Source organism: Aquarana catesbeiana, linkage group LG03 (assembly GCF_042186555.1).
Source record: "Aquarana catesbeiana isolate 2022-GZ linkage group LG03, ASM4218655v1, whole genome shotgun sequence".
NCBI classification, from domain to species: Eukaryota; Metazoa; Chordata; class Amphibia; order Anura; family Ranidae; genus Aquarana; species Aquarana catesbeiana.
In genome coordinates, this window is record NC_133326.1 from 290,399,632 (window position 1) to 290,421,991 (window position 22,360).

Here is a 22,360-nt window from a genome sequence, read left to right on the forward strand (position 1 = left end):
GGCCAGATTTGTGGAGTATACGACTAATAGCTGTTTCGTGGACAGATTCTCCAACCTGAACTGTGGATCTCTGCAGCTTCCCCAGAGTTACCATGGGCTTCTTGACTGCTTCTTTGATTAATGCTCTACTTGCCTGACCTATCAGTTTAGGTGGATGGTCATGTCTTGGTAGGTTTGCAGTTGTGCCATACTCTTTCCATTTTCAGATGATTGATTGAACAGTGCTGTGTGAGATGTTCAACGTTTGAGAAATGTCTTTTTATAACCTAACCCTGCTTTAAACTTCACAACTTTATCTCTGATTTGTTCCTTGGTCTTCATGATGTTGTTTGTTCACTAAGGTTCTCTAACAAGGCTTCACATAACAGCTGTATTTATACTGAGATTAAATTACACACAGGTGGCCTCTATTTTCTAATTGGGTAACTTCTGAAGGCAATTGGTTCCACTAGATTTTAGTTAGTAGGAATCAGAGTAAAGGGGCTGAATACAAATGCATGCCACTCTTTTCAGATATTTATTTGTAAACAATTTTGAAAACCATTTATCATTTTCCTTCCACTTCACAATTATGTGCCACTTTGTGTTGGTCTACCACATAAAATCTCATTAAAATACATTTACGTTTTTGATTGTAACATGAGAAAATGTGGAAAATTTTAAGGGATATGAATACTTTTTCAAGGCACTGTGTATGCTTGATTGCCATATATTAATTAAATACAAGGTAAGTTTTCTCTTGGTTGAACTAGAATGATTTGTGGCTTTTTTACAACCAGATTAAATATGTAAGTAATGGACTCTGGGTATCTGTTATAAAGAATATATACACTTCCAAGTAGGTAATGCCTCTTATTCCCACAATGCATTATGGGAAAAATAAAATTATATATATCTTAAGGGAGGGAGAGAAAATTTAGGAAAAGAACGTGTGGCAGAATGGCGTTTGGGTAAGGTTTTATTTGCATGCAAGACTATTACACTCTCCACCAAAATTAATTTAATCTTGAGTGAAGCTCTTTACCAGGTACTATATTCTAGCAGCAATTATACAGTATATCATGAACTTTTTTTGTTTTGTTTCAGGAAGAAATCAAAAAGTTGAAAAATGAGCTTGAACACTTTGATCCTTCGTTTTTTGAAGAGATTGAAGATCTGAAGTATAATTACAATGAAGAGGTTAAAAAGAATATACTGCTGGAGGAAAAGCTTAAAGCTCTTTCAGAGCAGTTTGGGGTTCATGTAGACATTCCAGCTAATGTGGATTGCTGAAGACAGCAACTTCCAGAAAATTATGAGTTCAGCACCATAACTTACACTAGCAGGAAGGTAACCTGCAATTACATCAACTGTAATGGTCTAGAAAACACCTTTAATCCACACCAACTTTCAAAAGACTAAAGAGCAATAAATGAGAGATTTATCAAGCATGTCGTGTGCATAAAAGACTGCCTCTCATTCAAGACAGAATCTGTGCTTTTGCCACCCTTGTACTTGCAATCCTGGACAGCCGACTATAACAGTTACACAAAAACTTTAGACTATTTTACTACCTACCAACAAACAGCATAAATTGAAATGGGTGTAGACACAATACTATTGGTTGGAGGGGAACAATTCTCTATTTGCACTTGTTTTGTATGCCCTAAAACTGGCCATAGATGGATATAGAATCGAGCCAAAATTCTCAGAATATTTTGTTTGCTTTGGATGGAAATGGTGGTGAAAAAACACAGAAACAGGTCTAAATATTTCAATAAAAGATGTTACATTGCTTAATTTATCTACTACTGTAATGAGCACTTTTTTTTTTTTTTACTCAGGATTTTGTATTGGATAGTTTTATTTTATACATCTCTGTACATATAATATATTGTAGGTTTCTTTTAGATGAGTTTGTATAGAGAAGAATTTGTATATGCTTTTTGTACTTTAATGAAATAAAAAAAAAACATTTTTACACAGAAATGATAATGCATTCTTTTCAATGGGTGTATCGTTTAGCACTACAAAGGCTCAAGGTTTCATTTCACTTCTGTGGCCCTTAGCAAATCCTCCACTATGACCTATTTCTTTAGAAATAAAGTACTCTGCTCCTGAACAGCTTTCTGTCAGAAAAGGCGTTTATTTATCAGATAAGTGAGTTAAATGAGCAAAGTAAAGAGGAAGCTAGGAGCAGAATATTTTGTACTTTATAAAGTGGGTCAGATATAAGGCTCTGCATCAGTCACTATTGAAAATAAGGCATGAACCCTAGACCTGAGCATATGCTGCAATACCATGTTGTTCAGTAAGTGGATGTCAGTTCTGGTAGGAATTTCTATAAATTGGTCACCTGTAGGTGAGGATAACCAACAGAAATCCTCAGTGCAAAGATGCTCATCATATATGGAGTTATTTCTACTTTCTTCCCTTGCAGGAGAGTCAGGTGTTTAGAGAGTCATCCTCTCAAAGAAGTCTTCTTTCTTTCATCTCTTCTCTGCTGTTGAGGGTCTAGTTCTTAAGCATGTCTGAATCTTTGAATTAGGTATTCACCGGTGCAATCATTCAGCTGTTAAGGATGCTGTTCCCTGTATCTGGTGGTTTCAGAAGATGTTCTGGTTCAGACCCAGTTGGGACATCACCTAGGTACTACTGAGAAGAAATGGGAGCCCTTCCCTCACGTTATGAAATGATGATGATGAAATGAGTCTCACCTGCATGGACCCCTTTAAAGGCAATATGCTGGTAACTGCTTCCTCTCAACTGGTAGCCCCTAAACATGCAGGAGAGGTTCAAACAGCTAGGCACATGTCAGACCTTGCAGGTCAGGGGCAGGCCCCCACGTCTCCCTGGATTGTCAGCAGGCAGAACACACTAGACTTCCATAGGCACCTTTTAGGTGCACACAGTTTTTGATGTTTGTTCTCCAAACATCATGGAGAAGTAACCATCTTGGCTACATCTGTGGATGTAGACTGCCCCAAATACTTCTCTCTCTTCATGTACTCCAAGGCAGATTTGATGATGTTGAGTTTAGGGCTCTGTTCTTTACACTGAGGATAGTGCTTAATAACATTGGCTGTCTGGTTGGGGTCGTTGTTCTGCTGCAGAATAAATTTGAGGCTAATCTCACACTTCCCTGATGGATAAGTATCAGTCTGTATTTATCAGCATTGAGGACCGTAGCTGCAATGGTTGGCCAAGGAAACTTAATGCAGTAGATGACTGACACATCATGCTTACTTCCCTTCAACAATTGGAAGATGTCCAGCAGTGCATCAGCACAGAACTGGCAGAAACCAGTACATCCATCTATTGTCCAGAGATGTCTGACCAGAACCAATGTTCATAGAAGAATTGTGGCCAAAAAGCCATACCCCCAACATGGAAACAAGGCTAAGTGACTCAACTATGCATGATAGGAACTGGGGTGCAGAAAAATGGCAGCAGGTGCTCTGGACTGATAAGTCAAAATGTGAAATATTTGGCTGTAGCAGGAGGCAGTTTGTTTACCAAAGGGCTATACAATAATGAGTGTCTGCAGGCAACAGTGAAGCATGCAGAGGTTCCTTATAAGTTTATTAATTTCTGCAAATAGAGTTGGAGATTTGGTCAGGACCAATTGTGTCCTTAATACTAATACGGGCAGATACTTTATCCATCATGCCATACCATCAGGGAGGCGTGCGATTGGCCCCAAACTTATCCTACAGCAGGACAACAACTTCAACATACAGCCAATGTTATGAAGAACCATTTCTTATCGTACATCACGGGACACAGAGCCATAGTAATTACTATGTGGGTTATAGGGCACCTTCAGGTGATGGACACTGGCACGCCCTAAGATAAAAAGTGCACTCCCTATATAACCCCTCCCATTACTGGGAGTATCTCAGTTTTCTCACTAGTGTCTAAAGGTGTTGGTCACGAGTGAAGATGTGCTGTGCTGAGCTGCCCTGGAGCAATCCTTGCTGGGGCTAGCCATGCAGCCGGATCCATTCAAAGTTTCTTTTAGGCCGAATTGAATGGTACCCGGGCCTCGTATCCGAAGAAACAAGGTTTTGCCTGTAACGCTTCTCTTTTTAAAGAGCTGGACCCCGGGATCCAGTACTTTTGGTATTAAGGCCATAAAGTTTTACTGGTGGTGGTGCTATTACAGGATTGTGTTTCCTCGAGGATCCCCGGCTCCTGAAGGTTTAATGGACCCACTATGAAGGGTGAAGATTGGGTCGGTTGGTTTTACCACAGGAAACCCTGCGGCGGGAAAGGTAAGTGGCGTTTTTCTAAGAAATGTTTGAATTTTCTTATGAATGTCTCCTTTAAGTTAGTAAATGTTGTCATGTCTATGTGTCACCATGGGGGGCTGTATAGAGCACATACCTTCTCACACTTCCTCCAGAGAGCTCACGATGTGTCCGGAGCAGCAGCTTCCATTTTCTCCAGTAGCAGCAGACCCCCGGTAAGTCTGGGGGGTGTTTTCCTCCCCACCAGACACCCCCACCTGTGCAATTTGCTACCCCTCTTCAAGAGAAAGAAGCACTGAAAAAAAAAAAAAACGAACAGCACGCCGCACTACCCGGCAGCTTCGAGTCTCACCATGCCATTTTCTCCCCTCTCTGTAAGATCCCATAGGATCAGAGGCACCGTGCTCACGCTCTGGAAAACTCTTTGCTTGAAAGAGAGGAGGGGGGGCCGTAGGTGACCGAGGGGGGCAAGGCTTAGAGCTGTGTTGGCGTCCTTCAACGCCCAGCGCAGGAAAGAGTGTTTTTAAAAGCACTAGTGTTATTGCTGCAAGCTGCGGAGGGACACAAGAGCATAGAAGGGCATGAAAGAGGTTGGTGACAAACATTCTTTTTGACATATTTACTATGGCATCAGGCTGAGCGTTAATGGCAGTGGCTGACTATTGCTCAAGCAATGGATGCGATTTCTTCTGGTAGTACCTCTGCTTTGTGCATTGGGCTATATTCAGAAGGGGGAGTTGAAACACCCCCCCCCCCCAAAAAAAAAGCGCTAAAAGGGTCTCCCTCAAGCTCTGGAAATCCTACTCTTCAAATGACATCCTCCCCTGAGCATAGGGGCCATGAAATATTTGCAACACTGCAGCCCCTGTTCATTTTACTCTTTTTCCTCAGCCATGGTAGGTTTTTAAAAGAAGTTTAGCGACTTTAATCGCATCCCAGTATGGTCAAGATGCGACAGGTTCTCTTCCATTTTCCTAAGACCCTCAGACTGAGGAACCAGAGGCAGGAGAAGAAGATTCCCTCAGGGGAACGTGGTGAGGCTGATGACTCCTCTTCCGAGGTGTCAATTGCGGGAGAGTCAGCTTTCACTATCTGTAAGATTGATGGTACAATTTCTTGCTGAATGATCCGCTCCACATTTGTGCTCTTAACTGAGTGTTTGGGTACGCTAAAGCCTCCTCAAGCTGTGTATGCTTTTTCCTGTCCATTCTTGTTGGGAAAATTTTTTTTGTATCTGGAGGATCACCCAGATAAGTATTATTTTCCATTCTAAAAAGTTTTCATACTTTCCTATGGTAGAGAAAATTCACTAAGCAGGGTATACCAGCAATTAATGCTGCTATATCCTTTGTGAGTAAGTCTGACAGGTCCAGGAGGCAGCTTTATATTTGCAATAGTTGCTATGACAGATTGCGCCTTCGCTAAGCGTCATGCAAGAAGCTCCTGGCTAGTCTTCCCTTTTGCGGTAAAACAACTCTCTGGGGATATTTTGGATATATCCAAAGAATTTCTAGCAAAAGAAAGATACCCCTTTTGCCTTTTAAGTGAAGGAGTAAATGTGTTTTCTGTTTCAAAGCTCTTTCTTCTGTGCCAGGGGCATCAGCCTCCAGGCAGTCACGACGGCCTCCGCCGTCAGGTTCAAAGGGTAATCCTCAAGGTTAACCCCAGGGACAAAAGAGGTCATGAGGGGGGAAGCCTACAAGATACTGTAGCCTCCTTATGAGGAGGTGCCCTCGCTTGCTTGCTCAATAGGGAGAATTCTTCTACAGTTCTCAAGGATCTGGCAGAAGGAATGTCAAGACGAATGAGGGACTTCCTCAATAGCTCCAACATACAAACTGGAGTTCCGAGAGTTTCTGTCTCCTTGTTTTCTCAGATCAAGCATTCCTAAGGTTTCAGAGAAAAAAAAAAAAAAGAAATCTTTCTCTCTAGCATTGGTCCATCTTTTGGAAAAACTGTTCATGGTGGCCCCATGTAAGAGCAGAGATTGGGATTTGGTTAAATCCAAATGGACATTCTAGATCTTAAAAATCAAATTCAATTGCAGAATATAATCTCCCCCTTTTTGCATGAAGATGCATATCTCCATATGCCCATTTCCTCGTTCACTAGTAATATGGAAAGTGGAAAATCTTTTTCAGTGTGTAGCTCTGCTTTCTGATCTAGCTGCTACACCTCGAGTACAAGGTTCTGGCTTCTTTTCTAGCCAGATTGAAGCCCAAAGTATAACGATTATGGTTTACCTAGTCGATCTGTTCTTGTTATACCAGTCGGTAGCCCGCTTAGACCAAAAGTATGGTCACCACATTCGACTACCTGGAATATCTAGGTCGGATTCTCAATCTAGGAGGAATCTTCTTTAAAACGTAGAAAATACTTGGGTCTGATCATAGGTACACCCAGAAGAGGGTATTCGTACCCCAGGCTAAGATCAGCGCCATAAAGGACTGATCTAGGTAGTCGAAGCAAGATGTTTTTCTGCTATTCAACTTTGCGTGAGGTTGTCGGGAAAGATGGTGGCTTCATTTGAGACCGTTCTTTATGCTCAATCTCATTCTAGACTACTGCAAAGCAGTATCCTATCGGCTTGAAACTTGAATTCAAGCTCTATATCCCAAAGCCTTCGGCCACATCACCCTGATGGCGCTCGATCTCGTCCGATCTTGGAGGCTAAGCAGGGTCGGGCCCGGTTAGTACCCAGATGAAAAACCACCTGGAAATACTAGGTGCTTTAGTCCGAGTGCGCCGGAGCCTCAGGTTATGGTTAACATCGAAAAATCTGCGAAGGGAAAAAACCTTCTTTCAGGTACCTGGGAAATAGTATCAACATATGCAAACTTTTTTTTTTAGTTTAGGTTGGGGGGGACAGTCCTGAAAGAGGCAGCTGACCAGGAGAAGTGGCCTAGATCAGACATGGCCTTGCCCATTAACATTTTAAAAAATTCAGGCAGAACACTTGGTTCTGAGGGCCTGAACGTTCAGTTAAAAGGTATTGTCCTGCTAGAAATCAATCCGTTTATGCCACAGCCATGGCCTATATTAATCACCAAGGGGGCACAAGAAGTTGTGCGGCCCAGAACAAGTTGAATCTTCTCCTATCTTGGGAAGAAAACAATGTACTTTGCCTATCGCCAGTTTTTCATTCTAGAAATAGAAAATTGGCAGGCAGACTACTTGAGTCGCAAACAGTTTTTCCTAGGAGGATGGTTCCTTCACCCCGATATCTTCCTGTCAATATGTCAAGGATGAGGGATCCCAGACATAGATCTGGTTGTGTCCCGAATCAACAAAAAGATTGACAACTTTGTATCAAGAACAAGGGATCCGCTAGCATGCGGAACGGATGCCTTGATATTCCCCTGGAATCGGTTCTCACTGATTTGTGCATTCCCTCCTATTCTGCCTGCATCCACAACTTCTTTACAGGATCAAGCAGGAAGGGAAGTCATTGATTTTTGTGACCCTCAGCGGGGTCCAGGAAATCTTGATATGTAGAGATGGCAGTAGGGAACCCATGGACCCTACCTTCACAGCCAGCCCTTCTCTTGCAAGGTCCAAAGTTTCATCCTACCTCACAAATGATAAATTTAACGGTTTGGCTATTGAGGCCCACACTCTGAAGAAGCATTGACTGTCAGGTTTGGTAGTTTTCTACCTTGATTTATGCAGAGCCAGCCTCCATAGTTATATATAATGGAGTCTGGGATACATATGTCTCCTGGTGTGAGACCAGGAGCTGCACCCCAGGAAATAAGTCAAGGTAGAGTCCTTGATTTCTTTCTGCAGATGGGGTGAGAAATAAAGTTGGCCTTGAGTGCTTTCTAAGGACAGGTCTCGGCCTTATCGGTATTATTTCAATAGCCACTTTCTTTGTATTCTTTGGTCCATAACTTTATTCAGGGGGTAACTCGGCTTAATCTCCGGTCAAGTAACCCCTGGGACTTGAATTTAGTTTTGTCGGCATTACAAAACAGACTTTCTTTGGGCCGATACAATATATTCCCTTGGTCCTTTTTTGACAATGAAACTATTTTTTCTGGTAACCATATCTGCTGCAAGAATGGTATCAGTATTGGCTGCTCTTTCTTGTAAAGAGCCATATTTTTGTTGTTCACAAAGATGAGGTAGTATTGCATCCTCATCCTAACTTTTTACCACAGGTAGTATCAGGTTTTTATCTAAACCAGGATATTGTTCTACCGTCTTTTTTCCAGAACCCTGTTCTTTGGAAGAAAAATCACTACATTTTTTTTTTGATGTGGTGAGAGCAGTCAATGTCTGCTTAAAAGCGATTGCTCAGATTCGGAAAACGGTTATTTTTATTCGTGTTGCCTGAAAGTCCTAAAAGAAAACAGGCAGCATCGAAATCTACTAATTCTAAATAGATTTGATAAGTAATCGTTCAAGCTCATGCTTTAAGAGGTGGATTCCACCCTCTCAAATCAAAAACGCACTCCTCTAGGGCTGTTAGTGCTTCCTGGGCAGTGCATCACCAAGCCTCAATGGCTCAAATCTGTAAGACCGCAACTTGGTCTTCAGTCTATACATTTACCAGATTCTATCAAATTCTATAAAAGGTCATGAGGATATCGCCTTTGGCCACAGGGTACTGCAGGCTGCAATAGTAGTCCTCTAGTCTCTTATTGCCCTACTTTTTGTTGTCTCCCTCCCTTCAGTTTGCATTGCTATGGGCCATCCCACATAGTAACCACTATGGCTCTGTGATGTATTTTAAGAAAATAGGATTTTTAAAAAAGCTTATCTGTAAAATCCTTTTCTTTGAAGTACATCATGGGACAGAGGTCCCTCCCTTCTTTGGTATACACGTGTATTGCTTTGCTACAAAACTGAGATACTCCCAGTAGTGGCGTTATATAGGGAGTGTACTTTTTATCTTAGGGCGTGCTAGTGTCCATCACCTGAAGGTGGCCTATAACCTACATAGTAACTACTATGGCTTTGTGTCCCGTGATGTACTTCACAGAAAAGGATTTTTACAGGTAAGCCGTTTTAAAAATTCTATTTTTTAACATAAAGAACAAGGGGTCCTGGCAGTGATGGTTTGGCCCCCACAGAGCCCCGATTCCAACATTATCAGGTCTGTCTGGTTTTACATAAAGAAACAGAAGGATTTGAGGCAGCCCACATTCACAGAAGATCTGTGGTTAGTTCTCCAAGAAGTTTGGAACAACCTACTTGCCGCATTTCTTCAAAAACTGTGTGCAAGTGTACCTAGAGGAATTGATGGGGTTTTGAAGGCAAAGGGTGGTCACAACAAATATTGAATTGATTTGGATTGCTCTTCTGTTTTTTTTTATCACTTAACCAAATGGAAAGTAGATGAACTATCGCCACTTCTATTTCTGAAAGCATTCTTAACCTCTTGCCGCTGTCATTATACTGTGGTAGATCGGCTCTCCTGCACAAACCACCATAGGTGTACGTCAGTCTGTGTAAGGAGGATAGCGGGGTCCCGCGGAGTCAATATCCGCCAACGACCCGTGATCGCTGTGTACAGAGGCAGAACAGGAAACTACTTATGTAAACAAGGCGATTCCCCGTTCTGCCTAATGACACGTCAGATCTTCTGTTCCCAATGACCGGGAACAGTGATCTCTGTCATGTCCCAGGCAGACCCCCTACCGTTAGAACACACTTAACCCCTTCCCTGCCAGTGTCATTTTTACATTGATCAGTGCTTAAAAAAAAAAAGAAGCACTGATCAATGTAATGTTACTGATCCCCAAAAAGTGTAATTTGGGGTCAGATTTGCAACCACACAATTGCCAAAGCGACGCAGTGCCATATCACAAAAAAATGGCCTGGTCATTAAGGGGGCAAATCCTTCGGAGGCTGAAGTGGTTAATTTACAGCATTTTTTTCATACCTGCCTAAAACTTTTGCCAAAATTGTCAATCCTGCCAGAAAGGTAGTGCTTGTAATTCCTTGCGTTCTGAATTTAAACTCAACCAACCTTCCCAGTTCTCTTCTGTGAACTGCATCACTCCCCCATATTAGGGGCAGAGGGGCTTTTAGTCTAAAGCATGAGTAGTCTAGTATGACAATACAGCTTCTTTATAGGTACAGTAAACATGTCACCCAAAGACAGGACAGCGTGTTACTGGCAGGATCACCAGGTGAAAAAGAAAAAAAAACATGAGAAACAAATGCAGCCACTAAGGACTGGTAAGCTTTAATGGAGAACATACTCATAGACAGACCTTCCCCATAACATACAGCTTTAAAAAATAAATAATCACCAAGTGTTGGGAAATTGACAAATGAACTACATTTCCAGGCGGATGCAGGTCTTAACCAAACAAAAAAGTTTTCATTCTAACCATTAACACTTTACATTTTTTTATTTAGTGTACCTCATATTTACCTTCCAAAAGGCAGCTTTGTTGTTAAAGTGGCAATATAGCATGCTCAAACTTTACAGGTTTATCATACTCATACAAGTCTGGTCCAGCCTGACCACTCATCAGTATTTACTTTTCAGTCCAATAAAACATCTTTTAAGCTGTCGTATCGCAGAGCGTCTATTTTTGCAAATTGTGCTAAACAGTGGGAAGCCTCTTCATATTTACATAAATTCATTCGGATGAAAACGGGTTTTGAATTCAGGTATGTATCCTTAAGTGGCCAGGATAATCCAAGATGATGGCGATGAAGCTAAAAGAAAAGATAAAAAGGGTACTCTTGTCATAACTGCAAAATTGTAGCCCCCAAATCTTGAAAGAGACTACCTGTAAGGAAGCTTTTATTTTTCATGGGGGTATTTTTCTATTCTGCTGATTTATGCCCCAACCCCCACACCCATTAGCCAGTTTTATCTTCTGGACATCACATACCTCACCAATTCCAAAGTCTGGGCATAACTGGCTCTGCCCACTGCAACCAGTGTGGTTTGCCCCCACTTCCAGCCATATCTAACACTGAACAGTAATCCGATTTATATAAAACCTGTACTGAGAAACTGTTAATGCCTCCTCCCCTTTCTGAAAATGCTAGTTGCCTAGCTGACATGATGACATTAATAAATTCTACAACACAGACCTGAAATAAGTCTGCAAATCAGAAGTTTTACTCTCATTTTCTAATATGCATGCTTGTTCTGGGTCAGTGACTCAAAGAATTAAAGCCAGAAACAGCACTTTCTTTCTCATCTATTGAGAGCAAAGGAGTCATATACTATCACCTACAGCAGGGGTAGGCAACCTTGGCCCTCCAGCTGTTTTGAAACTACAAGTTCGATGAGACATTGCAAGACCCTAACAATCACAGGCATGACGGGATTTGTAGTTTCACCACAGCTGGAAGGCAAAGGTTGCCTACCCCTGACCTAGAGTAATACTGGACACTGGCAAATTGTAACCCAGCCCAGGATAACCACCTCTTCTACCCAGCATGCCTTAGATTTTTGCTAACGTCTTTGGATTCTTTTATGGAGGTTTTATTTTTTGGATTTCTTCCACTGAATTAAAACCAAGACTCTTCACTACATTGCCACTGGGTTCTGCTTGCAGTGCTTTCTAGACATCAAGTAGTGGTAAAAGTTAGCCACAGAGCCCTTTCTAGGTGCAGAGCTGTGGTATTGTCTCAGGGCTTGTCCTGTCAATAAGGACTCACTGGGCTGAGCACCAGGAGTTACGGCATTACTTGCACTTCCATCTACTGCACAAAAGGTTACTGTTCAGTGACTGAATATGAATGCTAAGGTCAACCACTGGGTGGAGATTTGTGTGCTCCATGCTCATTTTCCTGCAATTTAATGTTGGACGAAGAATTGTCCCACTGCTGCTCCCGTTTTGCAAAAGCATCAAGAGGCTTTCCTCTTGATTGTTTCTAATGCCCGCTTACAGTGACCCTGGTCAACCACCAGCCATCCTGGGTTCATGAGTACCTGAGGCCTTGCCTCATACCTTGAGCCTAGTCATATCCCCACCATGTATTTGTATCTAGACACAGAAGGGACAGTCCTACAGTTGAAGGCGACACCCAGCTCACAGTTTCCCAATAGTTTTGGTGACAGTTACTCTAATCAACTACTCTGGAATCTAGTGACCTTGTAGGGGTCCACTCCATTAGCATCTCCCTCAGCTCCATCAAATAAGGCTAAGTCCCTTTTACCCTATCATGAAGGGCCTCTAGCCACAAAGTGTTGTATGACTGCAGTAAATTCACTTAACTCCCTTACTCATACTGAACACAGAAGCTACAGTCATGCTTCCCCCTGCAGAATCAATCTCTGATCTTCCAGGGGCCTTGAAAGAGGCTGTGCTATGGGTTGCAGTATCTCTGACTCTGCGTCCCCACAGTATCTCTGATGAGACTGTTTTTGAGACACCACAGTTTACTGCCATCGCCCCAGACTTACAAGAGGTTGTTTCAGGTCTTAATGTTGCAGGATGCTCTACCATGCATTTAGCACTTTCCACTACATTGTCTAGTCAAGGTACTCCTCTATGTGAACTGGAAGCATCCTGAAGGGGCCTGGACTCCACCTGGGCGTGTGATGGAACTGTTCTTTTTGAGAGGGAATTTGTTTATATTTGGTCTATACCCACTGTGAATGCCAGTGATCCACTGTAAAGGCAGCTAAGAGATATTCACCCTGGATGCAGCCAGTTACGTCACCGGCATACCTTGTCGGACCTTCAGAACTTTGTGCCAGAACCGAGGGCTCCCCCCAATCACATAGCTGGGGCGTGCAAACCCAGGGGAAAATGTCAGCGTGCCGCTAGACAGCTTCATTCCAAGGCAAGTATTTTATAATGTGCAATTGCCTTACAGGTGTTTTTTTTTTTGTTTTTTTTTTTAAGCAGCCGCAGTTTACTACCGCTTTAAAGCAGTAGTAAACCACAGTAGTTTATAAAAAAAAAAAAAAATACACCTGTAAGGCAATTGCATAATGTGTTAATATGAATCGCATACTAGCACATTATGAAAAACTTACCTTAGAACAAAGCCCTCCAGTGGAGCGCTGTCACCACTGACAGGGCTTCCACCTTTCCCCGGTCTTTCTTCCAGGTTCACGGGCTCCAGCTGTACGATTATGTCAGACCTTCAGGGCACATGTGCCAGTGACGTCACAGTGCATGTTTAGGAAATATTAATTTTACCTACAGATAAGGCTTATTATAGGCTTAGATGTAGGTTAAAAAAAAAAAAAAAAAAAAAAAAATAATCACAAAAGCAAACTTTACTACCGCTTTAACAGGGAAACTGCTAGCCCTTTGAAGATTTATTTTTGCTGTTGCCCACCTCTTAGTTGGCCTGGTTTTTTACCTCCTACCAGTCCCTGAATTGGCAAGACTGAAAACAGGATTTCTGTACTCAATTTAAAACCTTTTATTTGAATCTTTTTAGGGACACAGCTCCCAAGAAGGTGGTCAAAAGCCAAATTCTAACATTATATTCACTGCTAAGGAAAACTACTGTCAATCCACACTGCACACAATGTTTGCAGTTATGGGCTAAAAGCACCAAATTATTTAAATAGGACCGGTTTCAGCTACTTTTGATGGTGCTGTGGCAAAAAAAAAAACTATGAAGAAGTCTTGTGCACAGCTTTTCCAAATATTAAAGTTGTTATATCACAGATAGGAACGGGCTGAACACCCAAATTTTCCATGTGCTCAGGAGGATGTTCGCCCCCGCCAAGTGAAGTCAATTGGTTAAGGAGTGGGGCCGGGAAGCCGTCAGCTACGGCCAGCCATGGCCTTAACAACAGATGAGTCATCAGTTGTCAGCTGGCTTCCCCACAGACAACGGAGTTAAAAAACACACACGCACACAGCATGGGCATCATTAAAATCAGTGCTCGTCTGTTTAAAAAGGTTTTTTTTGCATCAAATACATGTCCCCCAGGGCAGTACCTGGGCAGTCATAACCCTTTTTATGGCCAATAACTTGCATATAACTCCTTAAAAAATGGCAAATTTTGATTTTTCATGTTCGGGTCCCATAGACCTTAATAGAGTTTGCAGCTCAGGTCCAAACTTTTTTCCTATTTGGGAGCTCTGGTGTGAACCGGACATGTTTGGGCCACTACTGATCACAGACAGTCACGACTCCTTATCTATTCCAGTATTATTTCAAAATATACAGAATTCTGATCTTTTACATATAGCAAACTGTTTAGTAGCCATTTAAGCTGATACCACCATATTTACATAAAATAGTCACTGATCAATTGAGTCTGTTGTAGTCCATCAACAATTAGGATGGCTCTACATTATACAATTTTCTTATTCAAATTACTTTAGATCAGGAGTCTCAAATTGGTGGCCCTCCAGCTGTTGCAAAAAGTCCCATGAGGCATTGCAAGGCTGACAGTTACCAGCATGACTCCCACAGGCAGAGGCATGATGGGACTTGTAGTTTTGCAACAGCTGGAGGGCCGCCAGTTTGAGACCCTTGCTATAGATTTATCTAAAAAACTATGTATTGCAAGGGCCTGCCTGATTGCATACAAATTGAAAATGTTTAGGGCTGACCTCGTATTATATGGTTTTGGTAAATCCAAAAGGAAAATTGTATAGCCATCCTTAGGATCACATTTTATAACCACCAGCTACTTCTCTCTAATGCTGAACAAACACAGCAGGGTACGGAGTTTGGAAATCCTAGACCAGTGTAATAACATTAGTTCATAAAGGATTACACCTGAAGTCTTACTAAAATTTGTAGTATCATCAAATGTTTTAATTTCTCAATAATTCACCAAGTGTACCTTTATTAAAGATCCATCTTTGCAGTGCCATACAATTCCTTCAACTTTTCCCTCCTGACAATGATTAAACCAAGATATGAGACTATTATGATTCAGAGCTGGAAGATTCTTAATGAGAAATGTGCCATGAGGGACAAGGAAATGAATTGGATTCTTCTTATTGCCAATACCTGAATGAATGACATATATGTTATCATAAATTATCATTTGCACGTAAAATATATTTTACACTTCAACCATGACACTTTAGTTAACAATAGTTTGATCTATACAAAAAGCAAATATGAAGTAATTTTTCTAAGCCAGATTTCATGAACAGGAAAATACCAATGCCACATGCCTTCACAGTGTGTTGTAAAATACAGAAGTGGAAAACTAGACTTCAAAAGGGAGCCCGACAAATCTAACTTAATAGCGGAGTTCCACCTGTTTAAGTTCATTAAAAGTTAGCAGCTACAAAAAGTGTAGCTGCTGACTTTTAATAAACAATCACCTGTCCCACGGTCCAATGATGTGGCCGCCCGAAGCCTCGCTCCTCTCCCCACGCTGGCATTGGAAGTGTGGGCACCTGGCTGTGACTGCTTGCGGCTTTACAGCCGAGTGCGCACTGCGCGAGTTGTGATGCGCTCTCTTAGTGGCCAGGCAATCTTCTGGGACCTGTCCCAGAAGATTGCAGAGAGGGAGGGGGAGAGAAGGCGTTGCCTAGGAGGCAAGAGCAGAAAGTGGGAGCTGGGTACCTGTCAAAACTAAGTACCCGCTCCCCCCCCCCCCCCCCCCCCAAAAAAAAAAAAAATATGACTTGCCAAACATGGCATGTAAGGGGGTGAGGAGTGCTTAAATCGGAACTTCCACTTTTGGGTGGAACACCGCTTTAACCGAACCACAGATGATACCATATACCAGTGATGGTGAACCTTGGCACCCCAGAAGTTTTGGAACTACATTTCCCATGATGCTCATGCACTCTGCAGTGTAATTGAGCATCATGGGAAATGTAGCCCCAAAACATCTGGAGTGCCAAGGTTCGCCATCACTGCCATATACCTTTGCATTTCCTGTACACCTGGGCAGAAAACAAATCCATGTCTAATCAGTATATTATCCATGACTTGAGGATCACATTGCAAATACGTTCCTGTTAAGTGCTGAGATGGCAGCACTGCAATGTAAGATGCAAAAAAGGGGCAGAGTGCCAACTTGGGCAAATTGTAAAAAAAACAAGATAACTAATGTCCACAGATGTAAGAGGTTCTTTGGGCACACAAAGGCATATTGCTCCCAATGTGGTTACAGGTCCCTTTTGGTGCTTGCTATAAAAAGGGGATACATTAAGCTATTGATGATTTCTAGAAGGCAGGGTTTTGTGGAACCCTAGGGTTCCTCCAGAGGTCTCTAGTTCTTCCTTGAGCAATGAGAACGTTCTTAAAAGATGGTCTAACTCACATTATTGATCCATTTAGCTATCTGTGAGGGGGGTGGGGGGATTCCTCCCAATGACCACAGGTGTAAGGAGCGTTTTCCCATCACACTAATGTATCATGAGTTGTAGCGCTAGTAATTTTTAGCAGGGGGTTCCCTGAGATTGAAAAGTTTTTTTAATGGTTCCTTTGTGTTGAAAAGGTTGAGAAAGGCTGCTATAAGAGCTGCATTTAAGCCTTATATTGTAGGCTCCTTTTGGTAATTGCTTTAAAAGGGTATATTTAACTTTATACAGTATAACTGCCATGCTCACTCACTTGAACAATGATAGCAAAGCCATCACTGTCTGAACAAAAAATTGTTCTTGTTAACCCACACAGATTTTCATTCTACAGGAAAATGGAAGGAAAAGCTAATTGTGGGCTTCATAAGGTCTTCTACCAGACACATTGATAAGATCTAGACAAAATAGCTGCCTAGTGGGCCTTAACAACAGACATGGCAATACAATTCGGCATGATCTTTCACCTTTGCCATATTATGTTTGGGAGACGTTTAATTCTACAAATGTTGATAGCAAAACTCAGGATAATTTAAATGCATACTTAAAACATTTCTATGCTTGATGTACAACTTATACAAAAAATAAAAATTAGCCCATTGCATGGGACTAGAACTAAAGTATGACTTTATTGCTTAAAATTTATGTGAATGAAAAATAAAAAAAAATACATTATGAAAACGATTTCTAAGAATGCAGCACAATGGCAAAAACAGGTTGTGACAGTGAGGTCTAATGAACAAACTGTATAGAGAGAATATAGAGAAGTTGTACTGAACACAGTACCACCTTCACTGTCCTCAAATCGCAGAAGTCGGTAACAGAAACTGAGATGTCATTCTGTCTGCGGTGGGCAGCCAGAGAAGGTATCACATTTTGATAGGTCACGGACCAGCTTGAAGCACTTTGATCGCAGATCCACTTAGAAGGAATGCAGCAGTGTCATAAACCTTCATAAGTGAAGTCCTCAAAAGGCTCCCAATGCAGACCTGTCGTAATTAGCCAGGTCATCAGGTCAACAGTCTGGAGAATATTTTGCGCAAATACATATTCTGTGTCCATTTTCCTATTTTACCACCATAGCGAATTCTTATAATAGAGTCACCTTTAAAGAAGTTGTATACCCGCAAAAAAAAACAAAACACCTGTAATGCAAAGGCATAATAATGAGCTAGTATGCACATACTAGCTCATTATAAAATACCTCAGAACGAAGCGCCGGCATCACTGAGGGAGCTGACATGCTCCCTCTGCGTTTCTTCTGGGTTTGCGGCTCCGATGCTGTGAGTGGCCGGAGCCGGGATGACGTCACTCCCGCGCAAGCACGCAGGAGTCCTCTTTCTGGCAGCATCCACCGGACCTTCAGAGCGCATGTGCTGCTGACGTCAGCGGCTCCATACAGGTTTAGGAGATATTCATTTTACCTACAGGTAAGCCTTATTATAGGCTTACCTGTAGGTAAAAAAAAAAAAAAAAAAAAAAAAGGAAGGATGGGACCACTGCCTGTAAGACCTTCCTGCCGAACACCAGCTCCTGCTGCTAGTGTACCTTCAATCCAACACCAAATGAAGGTATCGTGGCTGGACCATGTGGCCTATATGCAGATCTGCTCCACCGATGTCCCTGTCTTCCAGTAGGAAACGTAATCTAAACTGAGGAGCAAGGGGGGGGGGGGTATTTTTTTTTTTTTACAGCTGGTTCGATTGTGTTTCCTGTTAAGGAGCCAATCATCTCACGTGTGCCGTCCTGGAAGATGACTTGGGAAATATCAAATTATACTTCCTCTGCAAGCAAATTGGACTCTGCACCGAAACAAAGACCAGGTCAACTTTCACTTTCAATACTTTGAGTAAACATCACTAAAAGATTTGAACTACAAAAGTATTTTTATATAAAAATACTTGCCATATGGGTTTCCGTTTATATTGGTTCCTACAAGTTCCAGAGTTTGTTCAAGAAGTTCCGTCAAGTGAACAAGACGGATCTCCAAAGATTCTGGATCCTCCAACCGTGGTTTTAGTACTAAAGCAACACTTAATGTGTAATTTACAGCACTTGAATGCCAGCAGTACTGCTTATTGCCATTCTCCACAGGCACCCAACCTACAAAAAACACACAGTACAAATTATAATCATAATTTAAAATAGAATGAGCATTCATAGCTTATTTGCATGGGCATTGCTAGAACCAGATACCAGGGCATATGTCCCGTATGTCTTGCCTGATGCCCCGACCATGGCAACTGCTGCCCATGTTTTCTGCTGTTGTTTGCCACCAGAAAGTTAGTTTATGGTGTGTGTGTCTTCGAAGTATCTCATGGGGCACCACTGTGCTAAGAATAAGGAGGTGGGGCTGAAATTAATCATTCGGTATGTTGTACTTTGGGCTGTATATACTTCTTACCCCTTCATTTTATATATTACAAACTCCAGACTCCTGCATTCAGTACATAACACACTTATGACTCCACTCTGTAGATCACATACTCCTGACCATTGCACTGCGCTGGTTTGTACATGATACTCTCAACCAACATGTATGGTCTCAACTTTTGCTGGTTGCCAAGTAGCCCTTGACTATTTTATAGATTTTTTTCATGTAGGTGGTCTCAAAAGCAACGTTGGTGTTCTGCCTTCATTTTGTATGCAAAAAAGGATCTTTTTTTTTTTTTTTAAATTAATGATTCTTTGAACGGAGGTTTGCATGCAAAACTGTGCTTGTAGAACAGTAATTAAGGTGTATGTAAAACACTTTTTTTTAGCTTTAACAGTTGGAAAGTAGAGCTGCACAATACTTCTCCTTTGGATCACAGGAGTGCAGTTTGTTCTGCACTCCTGTGTCCCGTTTTGAGAAGACAGCGGGTTGAAGCCTGCTGTCGGCTGACGTCACAGAGCCGGTCCAGGCTCAGGCAAGGTGGCAACCATATGGTCGGGATATGCCGGGACCTGCGCACATGCCTGGACCTGCACCTGGCTCAGCCTCTCAGCAAGCCGCTGAGAGCCCGAGTCAGCGGCTCTGGCCCCCTCCACAGCCCAGCACTCCAGTGAATGCGGGGGTGCAGAGCAGAAGCCTGCTGAATGATAGTCACCAGGTCTCTGCTTGGGAAGCTGTGATAACCGAGTGATCGGCAGTGTTTGATCGCTCAGTCCTCAGTGTTAGAGCCAATGGGGGACAGATGCAGCATTGGCACCAATGCTACATCCCCCTAAGTATGATAAAAAAAAATAAAATAAAAAGGAAGGTAGTACTCCCTCAGCATTGAAGTTGAGCTGCAAAATGTTGGGCACACGTTAATACAGGTAAGAGATAGGAATGCAGCCATAGCAGCAAAATTATTTCTTGACTAAAATCTTAAAAATTGCCGTACCTGTGGGATGGAAGAAACTTACAATACCCAAGATGGTCCATGGACAACGGTTTAAAAACCTTTACAGATCACTTTAAAGTTAACCATGCATAGGGACCTTAACATTATATCTCTCACATCAATACATTGTGTGAGATGTGGGTAAGGTCTTTTAGATTTTTTTTTTTTTTCTTCTGACTATTGTAAAATGTTTTTTCAACTTTTTATTACTATTAAAAGGGGGGTGACAAAGGATGCCAGCTTCTCTACTTCTCTTTATGGAGACATTTGGGTTGATTAAAGGAAAATAGACTGTTCACTTTGCAAAAAGTTGCATTTGAAAGGGAATTTTTCCAGAGCTTAGTAAGTGATGTGAAGCTCTGCTGATTTCCATTGTCCAACTATGTGCAAACAATTTATTTATTTTTGTTTAATTCTCCTTGCACGTGACTGAGTATTCTTTGCATAGTGCAACATTTCATGCACAGTGAACAACCCATTTGCCTTTAGTAAATCAACCCCTATTAGTACAGGCAATACTCGATTGTCATGTTAGATTTACATATCTTTTACTTAAGTTACTTCCAGAGGTACCTGGTATATGACCATTTTCATCAGGGCATGGCTTTCCATCCACCTTTTTCACTCCTTTTGCTGGAATCCAGAAATCAGGAACAGGTCTTAAGTCCTCATCAACATTCCAAATGAAGTCTGAAAAAGACCATCACAAAAAAACTTAAAAAACTCACAAAAGGCACTCTCGTTTAAACATACTAAATTTGTATGCATTTTGGAACATCCATATAATACACAAGTGCTTGATTTTCTAACAAATATTTCATTTTCTTACCTGGCGGATGTTGTCCTGCAGTAATTAAAGGGACTTTGCCTATTAGTCACATATTGCTCTACAGTTTTTATGAGAATGCTTGTTGGCTAGCTGTCATGTTGACCCACTGGCTTCACAACTTCAGTATTCAGGAAGGTCTGAGATCCCGATATGCTTACTGGGATCAGTGTTTCAAGTTTAAAAGAAAAAGAATCAGCCATGCAACCAGAATTTTCATGAGAAGTTAGCACTGGCAAACTATATTTTTTTTTTTCCCCCCTAATGACTGGTTTCCTTAACCACTTCCATACCGGGCCTATTCTGGCACTCCTCTCCTACATGTAAAAATCATCATTTTTTGCTAGAAAATTACTCAGAACCCCCAAACATTATATATTTTTATTTAGCAGATACCATAGGGAATAAAATGGTGATCATTGCAACTTTTTATCTCGCACGGTATTTGCACAACAATTTTTCAAACATTTTTTTTTTAAAAAAACAGTTTCAGAATTTAAAAAATAACAAAAAACAGTAAAGTGAGCCCAATTTTTTTTATATAATGTGAAAGATATTACGCCAAGTAAATAGATACACAACATGTCACGCTTTAAAATTGCGCACACATGTAATGACGCCAAACTTCAGTACTTAAAAAATTTTACAGGTTACATTTAGCGTTACAGAGGAGGTCTAGTGCTAGAACTGTTGCTCTTACTCTCACACACACGGCGAAACCTCACGTGTGATTTGAACAGCGTTTACATATGTGGGTGGGACTAACGTGCGCGTTCGCTTCTGAGCGCGAGCTACCGGGGACAGGGGCATTTTAATTTTTTTTTTTTTTTATTTTATTTTACTTTCTTTTACAACATTTTTTTTGATCACTTTTATTCCTATTACAAGGAATGTAAACATTCCTTGTAATAGGAATCATTTGTGACAGGTCCTCTTTATGGAGAGATGCGGGATCAATAAGACCCCACATTTCTCCTCCAGGCTGGAAAGCATGAGATCGAAAAAAAAAAAAAAAAAAAAAATCCATGATCTCATGCTTACCAGCCACGATCGCGGCTTTGTTTACATCTGCGGCCGGGCCTCCGGTGGTCACAGAGATGACCGGTGACATCCGGAACTGCCGTTATGATCGTTCTTATGGTGCACAGAATCACCGACTGAAAACAAGGATATCTGAATGATGTCTGTAGCTGCAGGCATCATTCAGATTTTCCCACTGAAAGTCCAGGATGTCATATGACGTCCTTGTTCGGGAAGTTGTTAAGGACCCATTCAAATTTTTGCAATGTAGTAACATGAAGTAAAATGCAAGGTTTACTGGTTGTTACCACAACGCACAGTAATGTGCAAGACATGGGGTGCTATTCAGTTTGAATGATGACCCAACACGCTATCACAGTAGTGGGCAAAACAATATCTATTTTTAATGCATCAAGCTGCGCTGCCAGCCCCCTCAAAAGGAAAATACTGCGTAATGTATAGTCTCAATAAGCCCTTAAACACCACCCAATATTAAACAGTAACTTGCCTCATCTATTTGTGGATGAGTCAAGTGAGCGAACATTGGGATTGTAGGGCCAGAAATTATATTACACTAGGATTCTGAAGTGATGTGAAATTCTGGCAAAAAATGTGAACTTAGCCATTAAACACCTGTTAAGTCTGCATATATACTGTACGATATTTGTAGGCACTGGGACAGTTTCTGGTATTACTTTA

General features: G+C 41.6%; 2 protein-coding genes across 3 annotated transcripts in view; one reads left to right on the forward strand and one right to left on the reverse strand.

The window, feature by feature from the left end:
• The window catches only part of CEP290 (centrosomal protein 290), a 318,271-nt gene extending 316,361 nt beyond the window's left edge, over positions 1–1,910 (forward strand). The window contains exon 53 of the mRNA XM_073620204.1: positions 1,087–1,910. Within this exon, the coding sequence (XP_073476305.1) occupies positions 1,087–1,272 (186 nt within the window). The 3' untranslated portion in view covers positions 1,273–1,910. The remainder of the gene's footprint in view (positions 1–1,086) is intronic.
• The window catches only part of RLIG1 (RNA 5'-phosphate and 3'-OH ligase 1), a 33,299-nt gene that overhangs the window by 2,805 nt on the left and 8,134 nt on the right, over positions 1–22,360 (reverse strand). The window contains exons 4-7 of one of the 2 annotated variants that reach the window (XR_012242857.1): positions 20,389–20,505; positions 18,353–18,550; positions 14,968–15,137; positions 10,615–10,904 (exon numbers count right to left, since the gene is read on the reverse strand). Coding sequence is in view for 1 of the 2 variants with exons in the window: in XM_073620207.1 (XP_073476308.1) it covers positions 10,728–10,904; positions 14,968–15,137; positions 18,353–18,550; positions 20,389–20,505 (662 nt within the window). In the remaining variant the exon portion in view is untranslated. Of the gene's footprint in view, positions 1–10,391; positions 10,905–14,967; positions 15,138–18,352; positions 18,551–20,388; positions 20,506–22,360 lie in introns of those variants that run through there. The other variant, XM_073620207.1, reaches the window with a different exon arrangement.